This window comes from Oryx dammah, unplaced genomic scaffold, assembly GCF_014754425.2.
Source record: "Oryx dammah isolate SB20612 unplaced genomic scaffold, SCBI_Odam_1.1 HiC_scaffold_23, whole genome shotgun sequence".
NCBI classification, from domain to species: domain Eukaryota; kingdom Metazoa; phylum Chordata; class Mammalia; order Artiodactyla; family Bovidae; genus Oryx; species Oryx dammah.
The window spans coordinates 62100525-62123889 of record NW_024070207.1 but is presented as its reverse complement, the minus strand read 5'-3'; the positions used below and the strand labels follow the sequence as shown (position 1 = coordinate 62123889).

The following is a 23365-nucleotide window of genomic DNA, read 5'->3' as shown; positions in this document are numbered from 1 at the left end:
TATACACACATACAAACATCTTTTCTTCCTCCTGTGGTGTGGGGCATGGTATTTTCTCGCTAATTTATTAATACTAAAATGCACCCTTACCCATTACCTTTGTATTTCCTTACACTATTTTATAAACTGCCAACATAAATATTACTATGCCTTAGCCCATACGATCTGCAGATACAGCTTGATATGATTTTGGTATAAGTTTACATTTAATTATACTCAAAATTAACATAAAAATTATTACATAAATTACAAAAGCTAAAATGACAACATTTTACCTCCTACCTTGTTAACCAAAACTGATATTATTGTTACATCATCAGCAACTGCAGAGAAAGCTGATTTTTGCATAAAACATTTCAAAAGAGAGTGTTGGACAAACCCAGTTTAAATCTCTCTGCTGGTTCCTATCTGAGAAAAATTCACTTTAACCAGTTTCTGGGGTATAAAAGACATGAAAGATGATTTTATCCACAACTATAAAAGAAAAAAACAGTGTTTTCCTTATTTTCCACGTCTTTGCATCTGCACAATGCACAACTGACCTAATATGAGGCATACTGTGTCATTAAGTCTTGATTCTGCTACCTGTTAGTCTTATGGCCTAGTATAAGTCACAGTAACTTCTACAGGTCTCAGGAGACTTATCTATACAATGAAGGTATTATAGAATACAATGTCTGAGTCTCCTTCCAGGTTTAAAAGAACTACAATTCTATGACATATATCATAGAAATGATAATGAAAATATCAACATCCATGGGGATGTCTACTTTAGTCAAAAAGTACAAATGGAAGTATTAGTTGCTCAGTCATGTCCAACTCTATGTGACTCCATGGACTGTAGCCCTCTAGATTCCTCTGTCCCTGGGATTCTCTTGGCAAGAATACTGGAGTGGGTAGCCATTCCCTTCTCCAGGGGATCTTCCTGACCTAGTGATTGAACCCAGGTCTCCTGCACTGCAGGCAAAATCTCTACTGTTTGAGCCACCAGGGAAGCCTACTTAAGTCAGACCCTCCCTAAAATCTTAAGAACACTCTTCTATGTAATGAGATCTTGTAAAATGAGAGACTAAGATTACACTCCTTGCATAGAATGGTCTAATATTAAATAGTTAAACAGTCTTTTAAAATAGTTAGAAATTTCTGAAATAATTTACATGCAATTCGTTTTGAAAACCAGGTAATAGATATCAAATGAACTCAGGTTATCCTTTTAGTTAAATATTTTCATGTTAGATCTCCTTTCTACCCTATAGTTAAACACAGTCTTGTTTAATTCAGAGGACTCTGAATTTTAATCCAGTTACTCATATAATGGCAATAAATATTTCATCTGTTAAACTTAAAATGGGTAAATTTCATGACATGTAAATTATGCTCCAATAAAGTTGTTTAAAAAATTTATGGATAGGAATTTCTACCAAACATCAACATGAATCCTCCAATTAAAATAAATTTATATTAAAAAATAAAATAAATAAGCTGCAAGGATATATTGTACAAGACAGGGGATATAGCCAATAGTGTGTAATAAGTATAAATGGAGTATAATCTATAAAATTTTTGAATCACTATATTGTATACCTGAAACTAATATTATAAATCAATTATACCTCAATTAAAATAAACAGTCCACAGTGCTTAAAAAAAAAAAAGAATTTCTTCCAAGAAAATCTGTCCTATACTTTGAACTACTGCTATTTTATTAAGAATTGGACTTGCTTATTAACTCACCTAAATACATTTCTTTAATTGACATAAGATTTTCTCCTTTCATACTATTCTTTGCCCTTATATTTGAAAAATGTAGCTTAATAATGTGAGTACTTACTTGGCAAGAATCTGCTTCTCCCTCTTCCATTGGCTCATCGACCATTTTAAGACCATTCACCTGAAAAATATTGTTCAAAACTGAAGTTCAAGAGTACAAGAACAAGAGTAGTAACTAAGAAAAAAATACAACCCTAGGCTGCCCTTCACAATTTAACAAGACCCACACTTAAGGAAACACAAAAGGACAAAGAACACATAGAAAGTACTTAGAAAAGGAACATTATTAATATGATTTCTGGGTTATCTTTTAAAATTCTTGAATTTCAAAGCTGTGTATTTCATTTCATATTGTTTAGAGCTTTGTTATGATTAATGAATATATACTAAACATATGACCTGTATACTTTCATTAGGACTATTCAAAATCAAATATTTATAAGACAGAAAAAATGCCTCAGAGGAAATTTATTGTGAGGATATAGTCTAAGTAAATAAGGATGGGAAAGGTATCATATAATTACACTGTTGTGAATTCCTTTCCTTTCAATAAGTTCAATTAAATTTTGAATTACTCTACAGAAGATATAATGAAGTATAGGAGAAAAATATAAATGGCCACGGAAACAAAATTATTTCAACATACAAAGTTCAGTGGTTAGTAATACTCTTCAAGCAATACCTCAGAAAGGACTAAGCATGGAGCACTTAGATTAAGGGTTTGCAAGCTGTAGTCCATGGTCCAAACTGGCCCACTGTTTTTATAAATAACAGTTTACTGGAACACAGAGACATCCATTTGTTTCCATATTACCTATGGCTGCTTTCTCACTTCAACAGAAGTATTGAACAGTTCACAGAGAACCTATGTCTGCAAAACCTAAAATATTTACTATTTGGCCCTTTACAGAAAAACTCTGTCTCTTAAATAAGATATTTGAAAATTAAGCAACAGCAAGATGGCCTAAAAATTAAATTTTACCATTGTCTATTTATAAGAGTCCTCAATTTTTTTTAATTAAAAAGAGAAGAAAGTAAACTGAACTAATTAGAGCTTCTGGAGACAGCCAAGATGGGGTAAGACTATCTCTCCTCTGATTATTAACTAAAAACTCTGGACAAAACATAAAAAGCAACTACCTGAGGCCTTTAAAAACTAAATAAGAACAAGCAGATTAGAGGGGGAAATCAAAATTTGAATAATAACTCATACTCTAGTGAGTTTCTTGGGTTTATTTTCTACCTTTATCTCTTGATTTTGACCCAAGGATAGACTGAGTCATGGAACTACATGAAAAAAACTTCGAGAGGACAAGAAAAAGACATAGTTTTCAGCTGGTGAGCATAAAGAAAACCTCAACTTTATTTCCCACTTTTGTTTTTCTTTTTTGATTATCATTTTCGCTCCAAGGCAAGCCTCATTCATGAGAAAACCTCTGTCTCTGATTGGAGGAACCAGAAAAAGAGGTTCCTATAAGATTATTATAGGGGGTAACACTTGTTTTTCTTCACTCTCTCCTTCATTTCACCCCAACAGTGCAAAGCTACGTAACAGCATGAAAGGCTAAGACTGAGATAAAATCAAATTTCTGGTCAGAGGAACAAGAATAAAAGGTCCTTGCCAATTGGTGAATCCATAAAAGAAATCACAGAGATGATAGGATGGGAAAAGGAGATTCCTTAATACTGTGTATGAACAGACACAAGTCCTGGTCTCAACAACAAACTGCACGTATGTGGAAAAGAATCAGACAAGTCTAACAAAGGCTTTGAAAACTGAACTGCTCAAGCCTCAGACTAAACCACAGAGTTAGCAAAGGCACTGTGTGGCACAGGCCAACGTGCTGACCCAAACACTCTGAAAACATATTTAACACAGGAGCCATCGACCAGAGAGGGTGAGACAGAACTTCAGAGTCTGAATCTAACCACACCGAATGCTGAAACAATCAAAATCAACAGGTTTCAATTCGAGGATAACACCAATGTTGAAATATCTAACCAGCACTTTAAGCAGCTATTATGATTTTATTCTTTGGGTTAAAAATAAACACACCTGAATGGGAAGGTTTAAAGTTTTAGGCAGAGAAAAAGAAACTATAAAATAATCAAATATAAATAACTTTAGAACAAAAATATTATAATGTATGAGTTCAGTTCAGTTCAGTTTAGTCTCCCAGTCATGTCCAACTATTTGCAGCCCCAAGGACTGCAGCATGCCAGGCCTCCCTGTCCATGACCAACTACCAAAGCTTACTCAAACTCATGTCCATCAAGTCCGTGATGCCATCCAGCCATCTCGTCCTCTGTCATTCCCTTTTCCACCTTCAATCTTTCCTAGCATCAGGGTCTTTTCAAATAAATCAGTTCTTCACATCAGGTGGCAAAAGTATTCGTGTTTCAACTTCAGCATCAGTCCTTCCAGTGAATATTCAGGACTGATTTCCTTTAGGATGGACAGACTGGATCTCCTTGCAGTCCAAGGGACTCTCAAAAATCCTCTCCAACACCACAGTTCAAAAGTATCATTTCTTCAGTACTCAGCTTTATTTATATGCTAACTCTCACATCCATACATGACGACTGTAAAAACAATAGCTTTGACTAGATGGACCTTTGTTGGCAAAGTAATGTCTATGCTTTTTAATATGCTATCTAGGTTGGTCATAACTTTTCTTTCAGGGGTGTCTTTTAATTTCATGGCTGCATTCACCATCTGCAGTGATTTTGGAGCCCCCCAAAATAAAGTCTGCCACTGTTTCCATTGTTTCTCCATCTATTTGCCATGAAGTAATGGGACCAGATGCCATGATCTTCGTTTTCTGAATGTTGAGCTTTAAGCCAACTTTTTCACTCTCCTCTTTCACTTTCATCAACAGGCTCTTTAGTTCTTTGCTTTCTGCCATAAGGGTGGTGTCATCTGCATATCTGAAGTTACTGATTATTTCTCCTGGCAATCGTGATTCCAGCTTGTGCTTTATCCAGCCCAGAGTTTCTTATGATGTACTCTGCTTGTAAATTAAATAAGCAGGGTAACAATATACACCCTTGATGTACTCCTTTCCCGATTTGGAGTTTCCCAGTTTTTTGTTCCATGTCCAGTTCTAACTGTTGCTTCTTGACCTGCATACAGATTTCTCAGGAGGCAGGGCAGGTGGTCTGGGATTCCATCTCTTGAAGAATTGTCCACAGTTTGTTGTAAAGCAGAAGTAGACGTTTTTCTGGAATTCTCTTACTTTTTCAATGACCAACAGATGTTGGAAATTTGATGTCTGGTTCCTCTACCTTTTCTAAATCCAGCTTCAACATCTGGAAGTTCACAGTTCATATACTGTTGAAGCTGGACTTGGAGAATTTTGAGTATTACTTTGCTAGCATGTGAGATGAGTGCCAATTGTGTGGCAATTTGAACATTCTTTGGCATTGCCTTTCTTTGGGATTGGAATGAAAACTGACTTTTTTCAGTCCTGTGGCCACTGCTGAGTTTTCCAAATTTGCTGGCATATTGAGTGCAGCATTTTCACAGCATCATCTTTTGGGATTTGAAATAGCTCAACTGGAATTCCTTCACATCCATTAGCTTTGTTTGTAGTGACGCTTCCTAAGGCCCACTTGACTTCATATTCCAGGATGTCTGGCTCTAGGTGAGTGATCTCACCATCGTGATTATCTGGATCATGAAGATCTTTTTTTGTATAGTTCTTCTGTGTATTCTTGCCACCTCTTAATATTTATTGCTTCTGTTAGGTTGGCACCATTTCTGTCATTTATTGTGCCCATCTTTGCATGAAATATTCTCTTGGTATCTCTCATTTTCTTGAAGAGATCTCTAGTCTTTCCCATTCTGTTGTTTTCCTCTATTTATTTGCACTGATCACTGAGGAAGGTTTTCTTACCTCTCCTTGCTGTTCTTTGGAACTCTGCATTCAAATGGGTATATCCTTCCTTTTCTCCTTCGCCTTTCATTTCTCTTCTTTTCACAGCTATTTGTAAGGCATCCTCAGACAACCATTTTGCCTTTTTGCATTTCTTTTTCTTGCAGATGGTCTTGATCCCTGCGTTCTAGACAATGTCATGAACCTCCATCCATAGTTCTTCAGGCACTCTTTCAGATCTACTCCCCTGAATCTATTTCTCACTTCCACTGTATAATCGTAAGCGATTTGATTTAGGTCATACCTGAATGGTCTAGTAGTTTCCCATACTTTCTTCAATTTAAGTTTGAATTTGGCAATAAGGAGTTCATCATGTGAGCCATAGTCTTGTTTTTGCTGACTGTATAGAGCTTCTCCATCTTGGGCTGCAAAGAATACAATCAATCTGATTTTGGCACTGACCATCTGGTGATGTCCATGTGTAGAGTCTTCTCTTGTGTTGTTGGAAGAGGGTGTTTGCTATGACCAGTGTGTTCTCTTGGCAAAACTCTATTCACTTCTGCCCTGCTTCATTCTGGACTCCAAGGGCAAATTTGCTACTTTTGCATTCCTGTCCCCTTTAATGAAAAGGACATTTTTTGGGGGTGTTAGTTCTAGAAGGTCCTGTAGGTCTTCATAGAACCATTCAACTTTAGCTTCTTCAGCATTACTGGTCGGGGCATATACATGCGTTACTGTGATATTGAATGGTTTGCCTTGGAAATGAATAGAGATCATTCTGTTATTTTTGAGATTGTATCCAAGTCCTGCCTTTCATACTCTTTTGTTTGTTTCATACTCTTTTGTTTGTGATGGCTACTCCATTTCTTCTAATGGATTCTTGCCCACAGTAGTAGATATAATGGTCATCTGAGTTAAATTCACCCATTCCAATCCATTTTAGTTTGCTGATTCCTAGAATGTTGATGTTCACTCTTGCCATCTCCTGTTTAACCATTTCCAGTTTGCCTTGATTCATGCACCTAACATTCCAGGTTCCTATGCAACACTGCTCTTTACAGCATAAGACTTTACTTCCATCACCACTCACATCCACAACTGGGCAGTGTTGTTGCTTTGGCTCTGTCTCTTCATTATTTCTGGAATTATTTCTCCACTGATTTCCAGTAGCAAACTGGACACCTACCAACCTAGAGAATTCATCTTTCAGTGTCCTATATTTTTGCTGTTTCATACTGTTCATGGGCAATTCAATAATGGCAATTCAATTCATATTAAATGTTAAGGGAAAAGTCTTTAGAGATAGGAAGTATATTAGTGGTTCCTTAGGGCTAGGGGACGGGGAGATGCAGATAACAACTACAAGGTAGATGGTTTCTTTTTGATGTGACAAAAAATGTTCTAAAATTTACTGTGGTGATGGTTACACATATCTGTCAATACTGTATACTAAAAACCATAAGGCTGTGCATTTTAAGTGGGTGAATTATGTTTCCATAAAGCTGTCTTTTTAAAAGTGGCTGGCAATTTCCCAAATTTGGTAAAAGACATAAATTTACAATTTCAAGAAGCTCAGGGAAACCCAAAAGATAAAATTAAAGAAAGCCATCCCAAGACGTATCTTAATTAAACAACACTAAATCAAAAGAAGTTTCTAAAGCAATGAGAGAAAAACACATTACATAGACATCACATTGAATAACAGATTTCGCTTTTTTTTTAATATTTCTTATGAGACATCATGGACATTGAAAGACAGTAAGAATATTTACCTGAGATAAATGGAAACTTATGTTAACACAAAAATCTATTCATGAATATATATAGCAGCTTTGTTTCTAACTGCTTTTTGGAAACAATCCAGATATCTTTCAACATGGAGAAAGAATAGACTACTACTCAGCAATGAAAAGTGGAATACTACCCAGCAACACATAAAGAACAATCTACTGATATATTCAACAATATAGATGAATCTGAAATACATTATACAATTAATGGGAAGAAAACAGCCTCAAAAGCATACACACTGTATGATTATATTTATCAGACATTATGGAAAAGGTAAAATGATAAGGCATGGAGAAGGGATCAGCAATTGTCAGAGTTTAGGCCTAGCGGTAGGCAGCAATGAGAACTGAGGTCAGGGGATGATGGGACTAATCTGACTGTGATGGTGGTTACACAACTCTATTCATCTCAGAACCTTACATGAAAAAGAGTGAATTTTATTGTATGTAAATTTGAAAATAAACTTATTAAAGAGTAATTTACCCAGAATTATTTACTTGACTAGCATCTTTATAAAAAAAAACTCAACAAAAAACAAATAAAATCACCAACAATCCTTATCTTACTTGATCTTACATGTCACTGCTGACCAACCACTCCCTCCTGTTTGAGTTTTTTAAAACCATACTTTCATTTCCTTTTACTCAAATTTCTTTGCTCTTTTCAGTATCCTTGAAAAATTGTAGGTCCTCAGGAAATGGACTCGGACCACAATTTCATCTCACTTCACATCTGTCCTCAGATAGATAATTTACTGACATGATTCACATTTACTCAGACTCTACTCTTCTGAGCTCCTGATCCATATAATCAACTGCCTACTTGACATTTCCACTTGCTCATCTGTCTTTCAAAAAATAAATAATATAAAAACAAATTAGTGATCCCCCTCCAACACACATACATCTTTCCTCCAGGGCAATAGCACCACTATTTGTTGTCTTAACTCAAAAGCACATATAGACTATGGGGGATGAAAGAATGGTAATGAATTCATGACCAGCATATAGGAAGAGGTACATTCAGCAAGAGTCCACAAACCAATATTAGGACAGAATCCTGATATGTGAAATTTTATGACAAAATGACTTTCAGATTATCCACTTTTTAAAAAGGTAATACTGCATTCCTCTGTTACCTCAGTCGCTGGTTATTTCCCATTCATACCATCTTATGATTAATTTAGCATGAACCTGTGTGCCTGAAGTAACTACAAATAAAATTAATCTGAATGAGTTAAAAAGATGACTATATCCTAAAAAACAACACAGTCTACATAAATAGGCTTTAAAAAGAAAACACTCCAATACTCCCACCTCATCTACCTTCAACAAGATACCAGGTTTTCAACATAAGAATATTCATTTCTCTAAAGGACTTTAGTATTCAGTGATATTTATTGTAACGAGTAATTTTTATCTGCATGAAAACATTTTCGGAATTCTCTGGGTCAATAAACCTTTATTTCAAGAACAAAATTTATATTTTGAAAAAACAAGCAAATATGCTGTTTCCCCCAATTAAATGTTGCTGCTAAGCCACTTCAGTTGTGTCCGACTCTGTGCAACCCCATAGACGGCAGCCCACCAAGCTCCCCCGTCCCTGGGATTCTCCAGGCAAGAACACTGGAGTGGGTTGCCATTTCCTTCTCCAATGCAAGAAAGTGAAAAGTGAAAGGGAAGTCACTCAGTCGTGTCTGACCCTCAGCGACCCCATGGACTGCAGCCTACCAGGCTCCTCCACCCATGGGATTTTCCAGGCAAGAGTACTGGAGTGGGGTGCCATTGCCTCCTCCAAATTAAATGCTAAGCAGGGAATAAAAAAAACTCCCTACAGAAGATTCTGAAAGCTAATCAACAATTACAAAGATACTAATAATTTACTTAAATACTCAAATCCAAGTGAGTACATCAAAGCCCAGTGAAGAATTTTTAAAAATCATTTTCAATTTCTCAAAAAATAATTAAATAAATCACTTTAAAAGATTCTGGACAAACAGAAATACTAAACTTGAGTCACAGTACTCATCTGATCTCAGAAAATCACATAGATAACCCCAAAACTATCATTTTCTCACTATTAATGACAAAAGTAGCTCATCATGGAAAATTAAACTGACAAAATATATTTTCCCTTCAGATCCTTAGAATTGGAGGTGGTGTGGGAAAATGAATGCATAAGTGCACAGAGCTTTTAAAAAGACTGTAATCTGATCATGATTAACACTATTAAGCATATATCTGTTCCTCAGTGTTAAATTTGAGAAGTTAATGACTTGGTACTGATAAGAATACTGAAGAAAGATGCAGAAACATAAATTATGCAAGGAAGGTAAAAAGTAAGTGAGAAGCATGGGAAATGTAAATCACTAACAAAACATACACAGCTTCCCTGGTGGCTCAGACCTTAAAGAATCTGCCTGCAATGCAGGAGATTTGGGTTCAATCCCTGGGTCGGGAGGATCCCATGGAGAAGGGCATGACAACTCACTTCAGGATTCTTGCCTGCAGAATTCCAGCAACAAAGGAGCCTGGTGGTCTACTGTCCACAGGGTTGCAAAGAGTCGGGCATGACTGAAGTCACTTAGCACACACAACAAAACAAATATTCACAACAACTTTGATGGTATTATAAACTTTCAAGTAGTCTCCAGGATCACCAAATTCCACCTAAAAAACAAAAGCACTATATTTATATAGTACTTAATGTTAAAAAGGAGATCTAACCAGTCCATTTTGAAGGAGATCAGCCCTGGGATTTCTTTGGAAGGAATGATGGTAAAGCTGAAACTCCAGTACTTTGGCCACCTCATGCAAAGAGTTGACTCATTGGACAAGATTTTGATGCTGGGAGGGATTGGGGGCAGGAGGAGAAGGGGACGCCAGAGGATAAGATGGCTGGATGGCATCACTGACTCGATGGACGTGAGTCTGAGTGAACTCCGGGAGTTGGTGATAGACAGGAAAGCCTGGCATGCTGTGATTCATGGGGTCGCAAAGAGTCGGACATGACTGAGCGACTGAACTGAACTGAACTGAACATTAAAAATGTTTCAGAAGTTCATGTTTGAAGAAATTTTTCTCTCTCAAATAACCTTCACGTTTACAGATTAGTTGCTGCCAGATTCAGAAAGAAGAGTTCTTCATTTTTTTTTTACTTCATTTAAATAACCACAGTAAATTAGATCTAAATTTAGAGGTGGATCCACATCTGCCTAAAAGAAAAGATCTATGCCTGTATCTAGGCATACTTCAGATATATTGCAGATTCAGTTCCAGATCACCACAATAAAGAAATTGTTGCAATAAAGAAGATCACACAAATATTTTGGCTTCCTGATGCACATAAAAGTTATGCTCATACTATGCCAAAGGGTTGCAATAGAGTTGGACATGACTTGGTGACTAAACAAAAACAACCACAACATACTATAGTCTATTGTGTGCAACAGCACTATATCTTTAAAAACAATATACATACCTTAATTTAAAAATATTATAGTTTATTACTAAAAACTGCTAACCATTATCTGAGCCTTCGGTGAGTTGCAATAGTAACAGCAAATGTCACTGACCATAGGTCTTGGCTGCCAACATGCCATCAAGACTAAAGACCCAAAACCTTGTAAGCCAAGGCCACAACTGCACTGGCAAACACCAGAAGCATTCAGGTGTCCAAGATAATGCTGGTAGCATGCATGAACACAGAGTCCAAGATAATGCTGGTAGCATGCATGAACACAGAACTCCTGAGAGTCCCTTGGACTACAAGGAGATCCAACCAGTCCATTCTGAAGGAGATCAACCCTGGGATTTCTTTGGAAGGAATGATGCTAAAGCTGAAACTCCAGTACTCTGGCCACCTCATGCGAAGAGTTGACTCATTGGAAAAGTTCCTGATGCTGGGAGGGATTGGGGGCAGGAGGAGAAGGGGACGACAGAGGTTGAGATGGCTGGATGGCATTACTGACTCAATGGATGCGAATCTGAGTGAACTCCGGGAGTTGGTGATAGATAGGGAGGCCTGGCGTGCAGTGATTCATGGGGTCGCAAAGAGTCGGACACGACTGAGCGACTGAACTGAACTAAACTGACTCTGGGAAAGTTGGTACGAATTGTGAAAATAATTATCAGGAATCACTGAGATGTGACCTGAGGACTTCCACGTTTGCTTTTCATGCTGAACTTTTGTTGAATGCCTTAAATTAACCCAGCTAAATGGTTCCTGTGTTGCTAATAGAACGTGAATAGTGTACATGAATTGTGAACTTCCAAATGTTCAAGCTGGATTTAGAAAAGGCAGAGGAACCAGAGATCAAATTGCCAACATGCATTAGATCATCAAAAAAGCAAGAGAGTTCCAGAAAAACATCTGCTTTATCGACTATGCCAAAGCCTTGCACTGTGTGGATCACAACAAACTGTGGAAAATTCTTCAAGAGATGGGAATACCAGACTACCTGACATGCCTCCTGAGAAATCTGTATGCAGGTCAAGAAACAGTTGGAACTGGACATGGAACAGACTAGTTTCAAATCAAGAAAGGAGTATGTCAAGGTTGTATACTGTCATATTGCTTATTTAACTTATATACAGAATACATCATGAGAAATGCTGGACTGGATAAAACATAACCTGGAATCAAGATTGCTGGGAGAAATATCAATAACCTCAGATATGCAGATGACACCACCCTTATGGCAGAAAGTGAAGAGTAGCTAAAGAGCCTCTTGAAAGTGAAAGAGGAGAGTGAAAAAGTTGGCTTAAAGCTCAACATTTAGAAAATTTAGATCATGGCATCTGGTCCCATCACTTCATGGCAAAGAGATGGGGAAATAGTGGAAACAGTGAGAGATCTTATTTTGAGGGACTCCAAAATCACTGCAGATAGTGATTGCAGCCATGAAATCAAAAGACACTTGTCCCTTGGAAGAAAACTTATGACAAACCTAGACAGCATATTAAAAAGCAGAGACATCACTTCGCCAACAAAGGTCTATCTAGTTAAAGCTATGGTTTTTCCAGTAATCACATATGGATGTGAGAGTTGGCCTATAAAGAAAGCTGAACTCCAAAGAATTGATGCTTCTGAACTGTGGTACTGGAGAAGACTCTTTAGAGTCCCTTGGACTGCAAGGATATCCAACCAGTCCATCCTAAAAGGAAATCAGTCCTGAATATTCATTGGAAGGACTGATGCTGAAGCTGAAATTCCAATATTTTGGCCACCTGATGTGAAGAACTGACTCATTTGAAAAGACCCTGACGCTGGGAAAGATTGAAGGCAGAAGAAGACGGGGATGACAGAGGATGAGATGGTTGGATGGCATCACCGACTCAATGAACATGAGTTTGAGTAAACTCCATGAGTTGGTGATGGACAGGGAGGCCTGGTGTGCTGTAGTCCATGGGATCACAAAGAGTCAGGCATGACTAAGCGACTGGACTGACTGACTGGACTTCTTCTGGACTAAAGAAAACATACCTTTTCCAAGCAATGAATGAGATCTGTTCCATAACCCATAGAAAGTAAAGAACAATGTTACCCTCCAATCCAAACTCTACATTAACTTCCCTCTTTTTCCTATAAAAAATTCCTGCTACTTTCTTTCAGTGAGACAATATTCAGAGTTCCTCCAGAACCTGTGATCCCTTAATTGGAATTGTATTACGGCAAATAAACTTTTCTTTTTCTTTTGGCTTCTTTACATTACATGGTACTTTGTGCTACATTTTTGACGTCAAAAGTGGGATCCAAAACAGTCTTCCTCCCATCTCCAAGCCACAATGGATTTAAACAAGTTACTTGCAGAGCCCCTTATGCTCTGTCACCTCCCCAGCAGTACTGAGTCTGAGTGATAAGTCTTCCAAGTCCCGAACTTCCCTTCTAAGTTGAGGATGAAGCCCTTATTCTTGGTGTCTTCTTTGATCAATTGCTTGCTCCCTTTTGTTTAGTACACTATAATGGGATGGTCAATGTCTAAGACTGTTATGGGGGAGGATTCTCACCCATCTGAGGCACTTGTTGGGTAACTGTATAAAAAGTATGGCACCACCCCTTATGCTTGGCTAGGTAAACAGCAATGGTATACCAGAGATGACATAAAATTTATCTGGTCACAATGGGAAACTTCTGAAATATCAAAATTGGTCTTTTTTGTGCACAACTAGAAACTACAGGGTTTCAGTGCAGTTCAGTCACTCAGTCATGTCGGACTATTTGTAACCCCATGAACCGCATCACACCAGGCCACCCTGTAAAGCACTAACTCCTGGAGGCCACTCAAACCCATGTCCATTGAGTCAGTGATGACATCCAGCCATCTCATCCTCTGTCATACCCTTCTTCTGCTGCCCTCAATCTTTCCCAGCATCAGGGTCTTTCCAATGAGTCAGCTCTTCACATCAGGTGGCCAAAGTATTGGAGTTTCAGCTTCAACATCAGTCCTTCCAATGAACACCCAGAACTGATCTCCTTAAGGATGAACTCGTTGGATCTCCTTGCAGTTCAAGGGACTCTCAAGAGTCTTCTCCAACACCACACTTCAAAAGCATCAATTCTTTTGCACTCAGCTTTCTTCATAGTCCAAATCCCACATCCATACATGACCACAGGAAAAACCAGAGCCTTGACTAGGCGGACATTTGTTGGCAAAGTAATGTCTCTGCTTTTGAATATGCTATCTAGGTTGGTCATAATTTTCCTTCCAAGGAGTAAGCATCTTTTAATTTCATGGCTGCAGTCACCATCTGCAGTGATTTGGGAATCCAGAAAAATAAAGTCAGCCACTGTTTCCACTGTTTCCCCATCTATTTCCCATGAAGTGATGGGACCGGATGCCATGATCTTCGTTTTCTGAATGTGAGCTTTAAGCCAACTTTTTCACTCTCCTCTTTCACTTTCATCAAGAGGCTCTTTAGGTCTTCTTCACTTTCTGCCATAAGGGTGGTGTCATCTGCATATCTAAGGTTATTGATATTTCTCCCGGAAATCTTGATTCCACCTTCTGCTTCCTCCAGCCCAGTGTTTCTCATGATGTACTCTGCATATAAGTTAAATAAGCAGGGTGACAATATACAGCCTTCACGTACTCCTTTTCTTATTTGGAACCGGTCTGTTGTTCCATGTCCAGTTCTAATTGTTGCTTCCTGACCTGCATACAGATTTCTCAAGCGGCAGGTCAGGTGGTCTGGGATTCCCATCTCTTGAAGAATTTTCCAGTGTATGGTGATCCACACAGTCAAGGGTTTGGCATAGTCAATAAAGTGGAAATAGATGTTTTTCTGGAACTCTCTTGATTTTTCCATGATCCAGCGGATGTTGGCAATTTGATCTCTGATTCCTCTGCCATTTCTAAAACCAGCTTGAACATCTGGAAATTTATGGTTCACGTATTGCTGAAGCCTGGCTTGGAGAATTTTAAGCATTACTTTACTAGTGTGTGAGATGAGTGCAACTGTGCAATAGTTTGAGCATTCTTTGGCATTGCCTTTCTTTGGGATTGGAATGAAAACTGACCTTTTCCAGTCTTGTGGCCACTGCTGAGTTTTCCAAGTTTGCTGGCATAGTGAGTGCAGCACTTTCACAGCATCATCTTTCAGGATTTGAAATAGCTCAATTGGAATGCCATCACCTCCACTAGCTTTGTTCGTAGTGATGCTTTCTAAGGCCCACTTGACTTTACATTCCAGGATTCTGGCTATAGGTGAGTGATCACACCATCTTGATTATCTGGGTCATGAAGATCTTTTTGTATAGTTCTTCTGTGTATTCTTGCCACCTATTCTTAATATAGTCTGCTTCTGTTAGGTTCCTACCATTTCTGTCCTTTATCGAGCCCATCTTTGCATGAAATGTTCCCTTGGTATCTCTAATTTCCTTGAAGAGATCTCTAGTCTTTCCCATTCTGTTGTTTTCATCTATTTATTTGGACTGATCATTGAGGAAGGCTTTCTTGTCTCTCCTTGCTATTTTTTGGAACTGTGCATTCAGATGCTTAGATCTTTCCTTTTCTCCTTTGTTTTTTACTTCCCTTCTTTTCACAGCTGTTTGTAAGCCCTCCTCAGACAGCCACTTTGCTTTTTTGCATTTCTTTTTCTTGGTGATGGTCTTGATTCCTGTCTCCTGCACAATGTCACGAACCTGTGTCCATAGTTCATCAGGCACTCTATCAGATCTAGTCACTATTTCTCAGTTCCACTGTATAATCATAGGGGATTTGATTTAGGTCATACCTGAATGGTCTAGTGGTTTCCCATACTTTCTTCAATTTAAGTCTGAATTTGGCAATAAGGAGTTCATCATCTGAGCTACAGTCAGTTCCCAGTCTTGTTTGTGCTGACTGTATACAGCTTCTCCATCTTTGGCTGCAAGTAATATAATCAATCTAATTTCAGTGTTGACCATCTGGTGATGACCATGTGTAGAGGCTTCTCTTGTGCTGTTGGAAAAGGGTGTTTGCTATGACCAGTGCATTCTCTTGGCAGAACTCTATCAGCCTTTGCCCTGCTTCACTCTGTACTCCAAGGCCAAATTTGCCTGTTTCTCCAGGTGTTTCTTGATTTCCTACTTTTCATTCTAGTCCCCTATAATGAAAAGGACATCTTTTTTGGGTGTTAGTTCTAAAAGGTCTTGTACGTCTTCATAGAACTGTTCAACTTCAGATTTTTCAGTGTTACTGGTCGGGGCATAGACTTGAATTACAGTGATATTGAATGGTTTGCCTTGGAAATGAATAGAGATCATTCTATTTTTTTTTGTTTGTTTGTTTGTTTTTCTTTTTGAGATTGCATCCAAGTACTGCATTTCAGACTCTTTTGTTGACTATGATGGCTACTCCATTTTTAAGGGATTCCTGCCCACAGTATTAGATATAATGATCATCTGAGTTAAATTCACCCATTCCAGTCCATCTTAGTCCGCTGAATCCTAGAATGTCAATGTTCTCTCTTCATCTTCTGTTTGACCACTTCCAATTTGCCTTGATTCATGCACCTAACATCCCAGGTTCCTATGCAATATTGCTCTTTACAGCATCAAACCTTGTTTCTATCAACAGTCCCATCCACAACTGGGTGCCGTTTTTGCTTTGGCTCCATCCCTTCATTCTTTCTGGAGTTATTTCTCTACTGATCTCCAGTAGCATACTGGGCACCTACCGACCTGAGGAGATCATCTTTGAGTGTCCTATCTTTTTGCCTTTTCATACTGTTCATGTGGTTCTCAACGCAAGAATACTGAAGTGGTTTGCCATTCTCTTCTCCAGTGGACCACATTCTGTCAGACCTCTCCACCATAACCCATCCGTCCTGGGTGGCCCCACACGGCATGGCTTAGTTTCACTGAGTTAGACAAGGCTGTGGTCCATGTGACAAGATTGGCTAGTTGTCTGTGACTGTGGCTTCAGTCTGTCTGCCCTCTGATGCCCTCTCTCAGTGCCTACCATCTTACTTGGTTTTCTCTTACCTTGGATGTGGGATATCTCTTCACGGTTGGTCCAGCAAAGCACAGCATTCTAAATACTTCAGAAAAGGCTGTATTTCTAAATATTCCAGAAAAGGCTCAAGAGCCCTCTTCCTCTTCTCTTTCTCCATTGCCCCCTATGTATCCTAAACTCACTGAGCTGTCATTCTATATTTCTGCTTCTCCTATTCTTCCTCCAAAATCTTTACCCCTACCTCCTCAGTCTCCCATAAAAACTTCTCCCTTTATCACTACTTTGAACACTGATAGCATTTTCTATCTGGTACACTATATGCCTTCATGCCCTGCAGAATTATGGGTCATAGCCAAGGATTTTCTCAAGGTCCCTGAGGACCCCCTCCACTTTGCAGAAGAATTTAACCTTGTGTTATAAACCTATGGTCCAGGATTCTATGACTTGTATCAACTAAACTGAATATTAGTCAGAGAAAATCAAGCCAGACACTGCAAACTAATGCCAGCTGGCTTCATCCTTTAGATGGTATCTATAGAAAGGACATCAGTGTGATAGCACCAGCTTCTCAGTTGGCTCGAGTGCTTCATGAAGCAGTTCCTCAGGCTTTTCCCTGCCCCATCAACTGGAAAAAGATTCAGCCTACTACATGAAGACCTGATAAAACTGTTCAAGATTATCATTCACAGCTAACAACAGTATTCTGGGAAAACTCCAGACTACTTGCTAGGGTAAACAATACTCAACCCTCTTTAATTCAGTCTTTGTTAGGGACCAGATGAGAAACTTGGACTGCTGATGAAATGGGCACAATCAAATTGGGAAACGGTGGCCATACCTGATCTAGTTAACTTGACTAATTAGCTGTCTAAAACAATCAAATGTGCAGAAAACTGTAAGACAACTAAAATAATGAGTTTGCAACTGCATCAACTGGTGGCTGCTGCTGCTCAGTAGCTACCTCAATAGAAAGAACACAGAGTTCCCATAACGTCCCCCTTCCAGAAAGCAAGTGCCTGCCATTACTGTAAGTGAACTGGCCACTGGAAAAATTGCCTAAATTTAAAAAGAAGGTCCTATTTGCAGCTCAAGGCCTCTTGCTCTTTTATCAAGAACTTTCTGAGAAATGTGAGAAGTGCCCCCTTTTGGTATACTCATGAATAGGGATGCTCCAAGGAAAGTGTCAGGGTCTTCCTAGTACTCCCACTGAGAGAACTGTACCTTTTTATAGGAGCTGAAGCTATTACTGCCATTATGAACACAGGAGCAATTTTGTCTGGCTTGAACCCCACCAGGCTCAAAGCCCCACCTCCTCAGAATACAGAAAAGGTACAAATGATGGGAGTTTTGAGCAAACAGACACCTCATCTTTCAAGATAAGCCCTTTTCAGGAAACTCTACAGTTCCTTCTTGCTCCTTCTGTTCATGTACACCTTTTCAGTCAAGATCTCCTGGAAAAATTACAACCTAATATTTCCTTTTCCCAAAAAGGGGAAATACACTTATAAATCCTTGACTTCTCAAGGTCTACTTTTAACTCCAGTCCTAATATTGAGATTTCCCTCCTTGCTCCTGTCTTGTCAACACCCATTTACAAGGATCTAATAAATTCTGTTCTTATCTATGGTGCACTTCTTTAACATAGGAAGCATTCATTCAGTACCTCCAGTTAAGATCCAGGTAGACCCAAATAAACCTTTGCCTCAAATGATAACTTCTTAGGCTTGAGGACCTGGAAGGAATTCATCTCACTATCAAGGCACATCTCCAAAATGGCCTCATAATCCCATACACTAATTCCAGTAATATATTAGTTCTTTCCATACAAAAGTCTTATGGCCAACACTGGCATTTTGTTCAAAACCATCAAGCCATAAGCAATACAGTCAAACCATGTCACGCTGTGGCCCCCAGCACTCACACCACTCTCAACTTAGTCCCTCTAAACACAAAATTTGTTTCTGTTTTGTTTGGGGGCGTTCTTTTTGTTTTTTAATAATGAGAAACGTATGCAATGCTTTCCTCAGCACTCCTATACATCCACATAGTTCAGTACCTGTTTGCCTTTGTGTGGTGCATGTATGCACGCTCAGTAGCTTCAGTTCAGTTCAGTTCAGTTCAGTCACTCAGTCATGTCCGACTCTGTGTGACCCCATGAATCACAGCACACAGACCTCCCTGACCATCACCAACTCCCGGGGTTCACTCAGACTCATGTCCATCGAGTCAGTGATGCCATCCAGCCATCTCATCCTTGGTCGTCCCCTTCTCCTCCTGCCCCCAATCCCTCCCAGCATCAGAGTCTTTTCCAATTAGTCAACTCTTTGCATGAGGTGGCCAAAGTACTGGAGTTTCAGCTTTACCATCATTCCTTCCAAAAAAATCCCAGGGCTGCTCTCCTTCAGAATGGACTGGTTGGATCTCCTTGCAGTCCAAGGGACTCTCAAGAGTCTTCTCCAACACCACAGTTCAAAAGCATCAATTCTTCGGTGTTCAGCCTTCTTCACAGTCCAAATCTCACATCCATACATGACCACTGGGAAAACCACAGCCTTGACTAGACAGACCTTATTCGGCAAAGTAATGTCTCTGCTTTTGAATATACTATCCAGGTTGGTCATAACTTTTCTTCCAAGGAGTAAGCGTCTTTTAATTTCATGGCTGCAGTCACCATCTGCAGTGATTTTGGAGCCACAAAAAATAAAGTCTGACACTGTTTCCACTGTTCCTACATCTATTTCCCATGAAGTGATGGGACCAGATGCCATGATCTTCGTTTTCTGAATGTTGAGCTTTAAGCCAACGCTTTCACTCTCTTCTTTCACTTTCATCAAGGGGCTTTTTAGTTCCTCTTCACTTTCTGGCATAAGGGTGGTGTCATCTGCATATCTGAGGTTATTGATATTTCTCCCGGCAATCTTGATTCCAGCTTGTGTTTCTTCCAGTCCAGTGTTTCTCATGATGTACTTTGCATATAAGTTATATAAGCAGAGTGACAATATACAGCCTTTATGTACTCCTTTTCCTATTGGAACCAGTCTGTTGTTCCATGTACAGTTCTAACTGTTGCTTCCTGACCTGCATACAGATTTCTCAATTGGCTAGAGTTTTGCCAAGAAAATGCACTGGTCATAGCAAACACCCTCTTCCAACAACACAAGAGAAGACTCTACACATGGACATCACCAGATGGTCAACACCAAAATCAGATTGATTATATTCTTTGCAGCCAAAGATGGAAAAGCTCTATACAGTCAAGAAAAACAAGACCAGGAGCTGACTCTGGCTAAATCATGAATTCCTTATTACCAAATTCAGACCTAAATTGAAGAAAGTAGGGAAAACCGCTAGACCATTCAGGTATGACCTAAATCAAATCCCTTATGATTATACAGTGGAACTGAGAAATAGATTTAAGGGACTAGATCTGATAGAGTGCCTGATGAACTATGGATGGAGGTTCGTGACACTGTACAGGAGACAGGGATCAAGACCATCCCCATGGAAAAGAAATGCAAAAAAGCAAAATGGCTGTCTGAGGAGGCCTTACAAATAACTGTGAAAAGAAAAGAAGTGAAAAACAAAGGAGAAAAGGAAAGATATAAGCATCTGAATGCAGAGTTCCAAAGAATAGCAAGAAGAGATCAGAAAGCCTTCTTCGGTGATCAATGCAAAGAAATAGAGGGAAAGAACAGAATGGGAAAGACTAGACATCTCTTCAAGAAAATTAGAGATACCAAGGGAACATTTCATGCAAAGACGGGCTCGATCAAGGACAGAAATGGTATGGACCTAACAGAAGCAGAAGATATTAAGAAGAGGTGGCAAGAATACACAGAAGAGCTGTACAAAAAAGATCTTCACGACCTGGATAATCACGATGGTGTGATCACTCATCTAGAGCCAGACATCCTGGAATGTGAAGTTAAGTGGGCCTTAGAAAGCATCACTATGAACAAAGCTAGTGGAGGTGATGGCATTCCAGTTGAGCTATTTCAAATCCTGAAAGATGATGCTGTGAAAGTGCTGCACTCAATATGCCAGCAAATTGGGAAAACTCAGCAGTGGCCACAGGACTGGAAAAGGTCAGTTTTCATTCCAATTCCAAAGAAAGGCAATGCCAAAGAATGCTCAAACTACCACACAATTGCACTCATCTTACATGCTAGTAAAGTAATGCTCAAAATTCTCCAAGCCAGGCTTCAGCAATACGTGAACTGTGAACTTCTGATGTTCAAGCTGGTTTTAGAAATGGCAGAGGAACCAGAGATCAAATTGCCAACATCTGCTGGATCATGGAAAAACCAAGAGAGTTCTAGAAAAACATCTATGTCTGCTTTATTGACTATGCCAAAGCCTTTGACTGTGTGGATCAGTAGCTTCAGTCATGTCCAATTCTTTGTGACCCTATGAACTGTAGCCCAGCAGGCTTTCTCTGTCCATGGGATTCTCCAGGCAAGAATACTGGAGTGCGTTACTGTGCCCTCCTCCAGGGAGAAGGACATCTACTTGGACCATTATGCTTCAGAGCTACACAGATAACTCTACTTACTTTTCAGAGATACTGAAACCAGACTTGGCTGATTTATATTGTGCCCATAGCTCTACTTAACTCTAATATGGGGATGACCTTTTATTACAGTCCCCTACTGAGAGAGCATACCTGAACGGTAGCCTACAGTGCCTCATTCAGCTAGCACACAAAAAAAGTTAGGTGTCAAGGGTTAAGTTTCAATTTTTGAAATATAAACAAAGAAAAGCAGAGTGTTCCTGCTCACTACCCAATTCTACAAGGGTTACCTTACAACCCACTGAAGACAATGAACAACAGCACAATCTGAGAGGAAAGTAAGACAATAACAGGATGCTCTGTGCTTTGGACAAGAAGGTCCTTTAGCTAGTTAAATATATATCTCTGGGAAAATTTTAATGAACCCAGATTCTTGCATCTTCGCATACAGAGAGAATTGCTAAAGTCATTAACTTGAAATATCTGTTCTTCATGATTTGCAGTAAACTTTCAGGAAAATGTATGTTGGCCTGCACATATTCTCCAGCTAAGAAATCATATATATATTGGCTTCTCTCCTACCTCTGTGGGGCTTCCCTGGTCTCTCAGACAGTAAAAAATCTGCCGGCAATGTGGGAGACCCAGATTTGATCCCCAGCAGTTCCCCCAGAGCTATGGAGCGGCTGTCTCCTGGGTTCAATGCATGATACTGGATGCTTGGGGCTGGTGCACTTGGACGACCCAGAGGGATGGTACGGGGAGGGAGGAGGGCGGGGGGTTCAGGATGGGGAACACGTGTATACCTGTTGCAGATTCATGTTGATGTATGGCAAGAGCAATACAATATTGTAAAGTAATTAACCTCCAATTAAAATTTTAAAAAAAAGAGTGTCTAAGTATGTGAGTGGATTCAAACTCCATTTTGAGGGAAATACTGCTGTCACCTGCAGGAACTCTTGCAGCTTATCTTTGAGCAGAAATGGGATGGCAAATATACAAGTCATGTTCCTAAAAAATTGACAACAGAATGTCAACCTCATTTTCTGCACATCTGGTGTTGAAAGTGTATGGATAATCAACATCAAAGACTACTGGCACTTCAGGCACTTGTCAGCGAATTCAATCTTGAAGTGACCTGTATCTGTGCACTTGCCAAGGGCTCACCTAAGACATGATGTTGGAGAGATGATGAACAGGCGAGCCCTCCATTCCTCTTCTAAGGACTCTAATCTATGTGCCTATGGTTTGTTGTAATATCAGGAAGCAGCATACCTGGGCCAGATCACCTCTGTTCCCAACAGGAATGCTCTCATTGAGTTAAAAATTTAGTGCTATGCTCTGAGCTCTTATGAGATTCAATATAAGAATTGTCCATTGGTTCACCTGAATCTATCACAACAATGTTAATCAGTTATACTCCAATACAAAATAAATAAATACAAAGAATAGTCTATTGGGTGGGGGGAAAGTGTTCATTATGGTTCCTGAATAAAACTTCAACTCATACTGATTTCGTGTGTTTTTCCTTAAGTCAACAAAACCCAGACAGAATATTTAAGTCATTTGTTTAAGATCCACCCCTCAACCAAATCTAATGCTGGATCCTATAAGCATCCAAGGCATATCACAGTTTCCCTTTCCTGTCACCAAGTGCCAGTTGAGAGGCCTTCTCAGGCTAGCAGGTTATTGTAGAACTTCAGTTCAGTTCACTCACTCAGTCATGTCCAATTCTTGTGATCCCATGGACTGGAGCATGCCAGGCTTCCCCATCCTAAATTACCATCTCCCAGAGCTTGCTCAAACTCATGCCCATCTAGTCAGTGATGCCACCCAACCATCTCATCCTCTATCGATCCCTTCTCTTCCTGCCTTCAATCTTTCCCAGCATCAGGATCTTTTACAATGACTCAGTTCTTCATGTTAGGGGGCCAAAGTACTGCAGCTTCAGCTTCAGCATCAGTCCTTCCAATGAATATTCAGGAC

At 39.4% G+C, this 23365-nt stretch overlaps 1 protein-coding gene across 3 annotated transcripts in view; it reads right to left on the bottom strand.

The window, feature by feature from the left end:
- The window catches only part of RPS6KA6 (ribosomal protein S6 kinase A6), a 177159-nt gene that overhangs the window by 132050 nt on the left and 21744 nt on the right, over positions 1–23365 (bottom strand). For all 3 annotated transcript variants that reach the window (XM_040265626.1, XM_040265628.1, XM_040265627.1), the window contains one exon: positions 1832–1891. In XM_040265626.1, coding sequence (XP_040121560.1) covers positions 1832–1891 — 60 coding nt within the window. The remainder of the gene's footprint in view (positions 1–1831; positions 1892–23365) is intronic.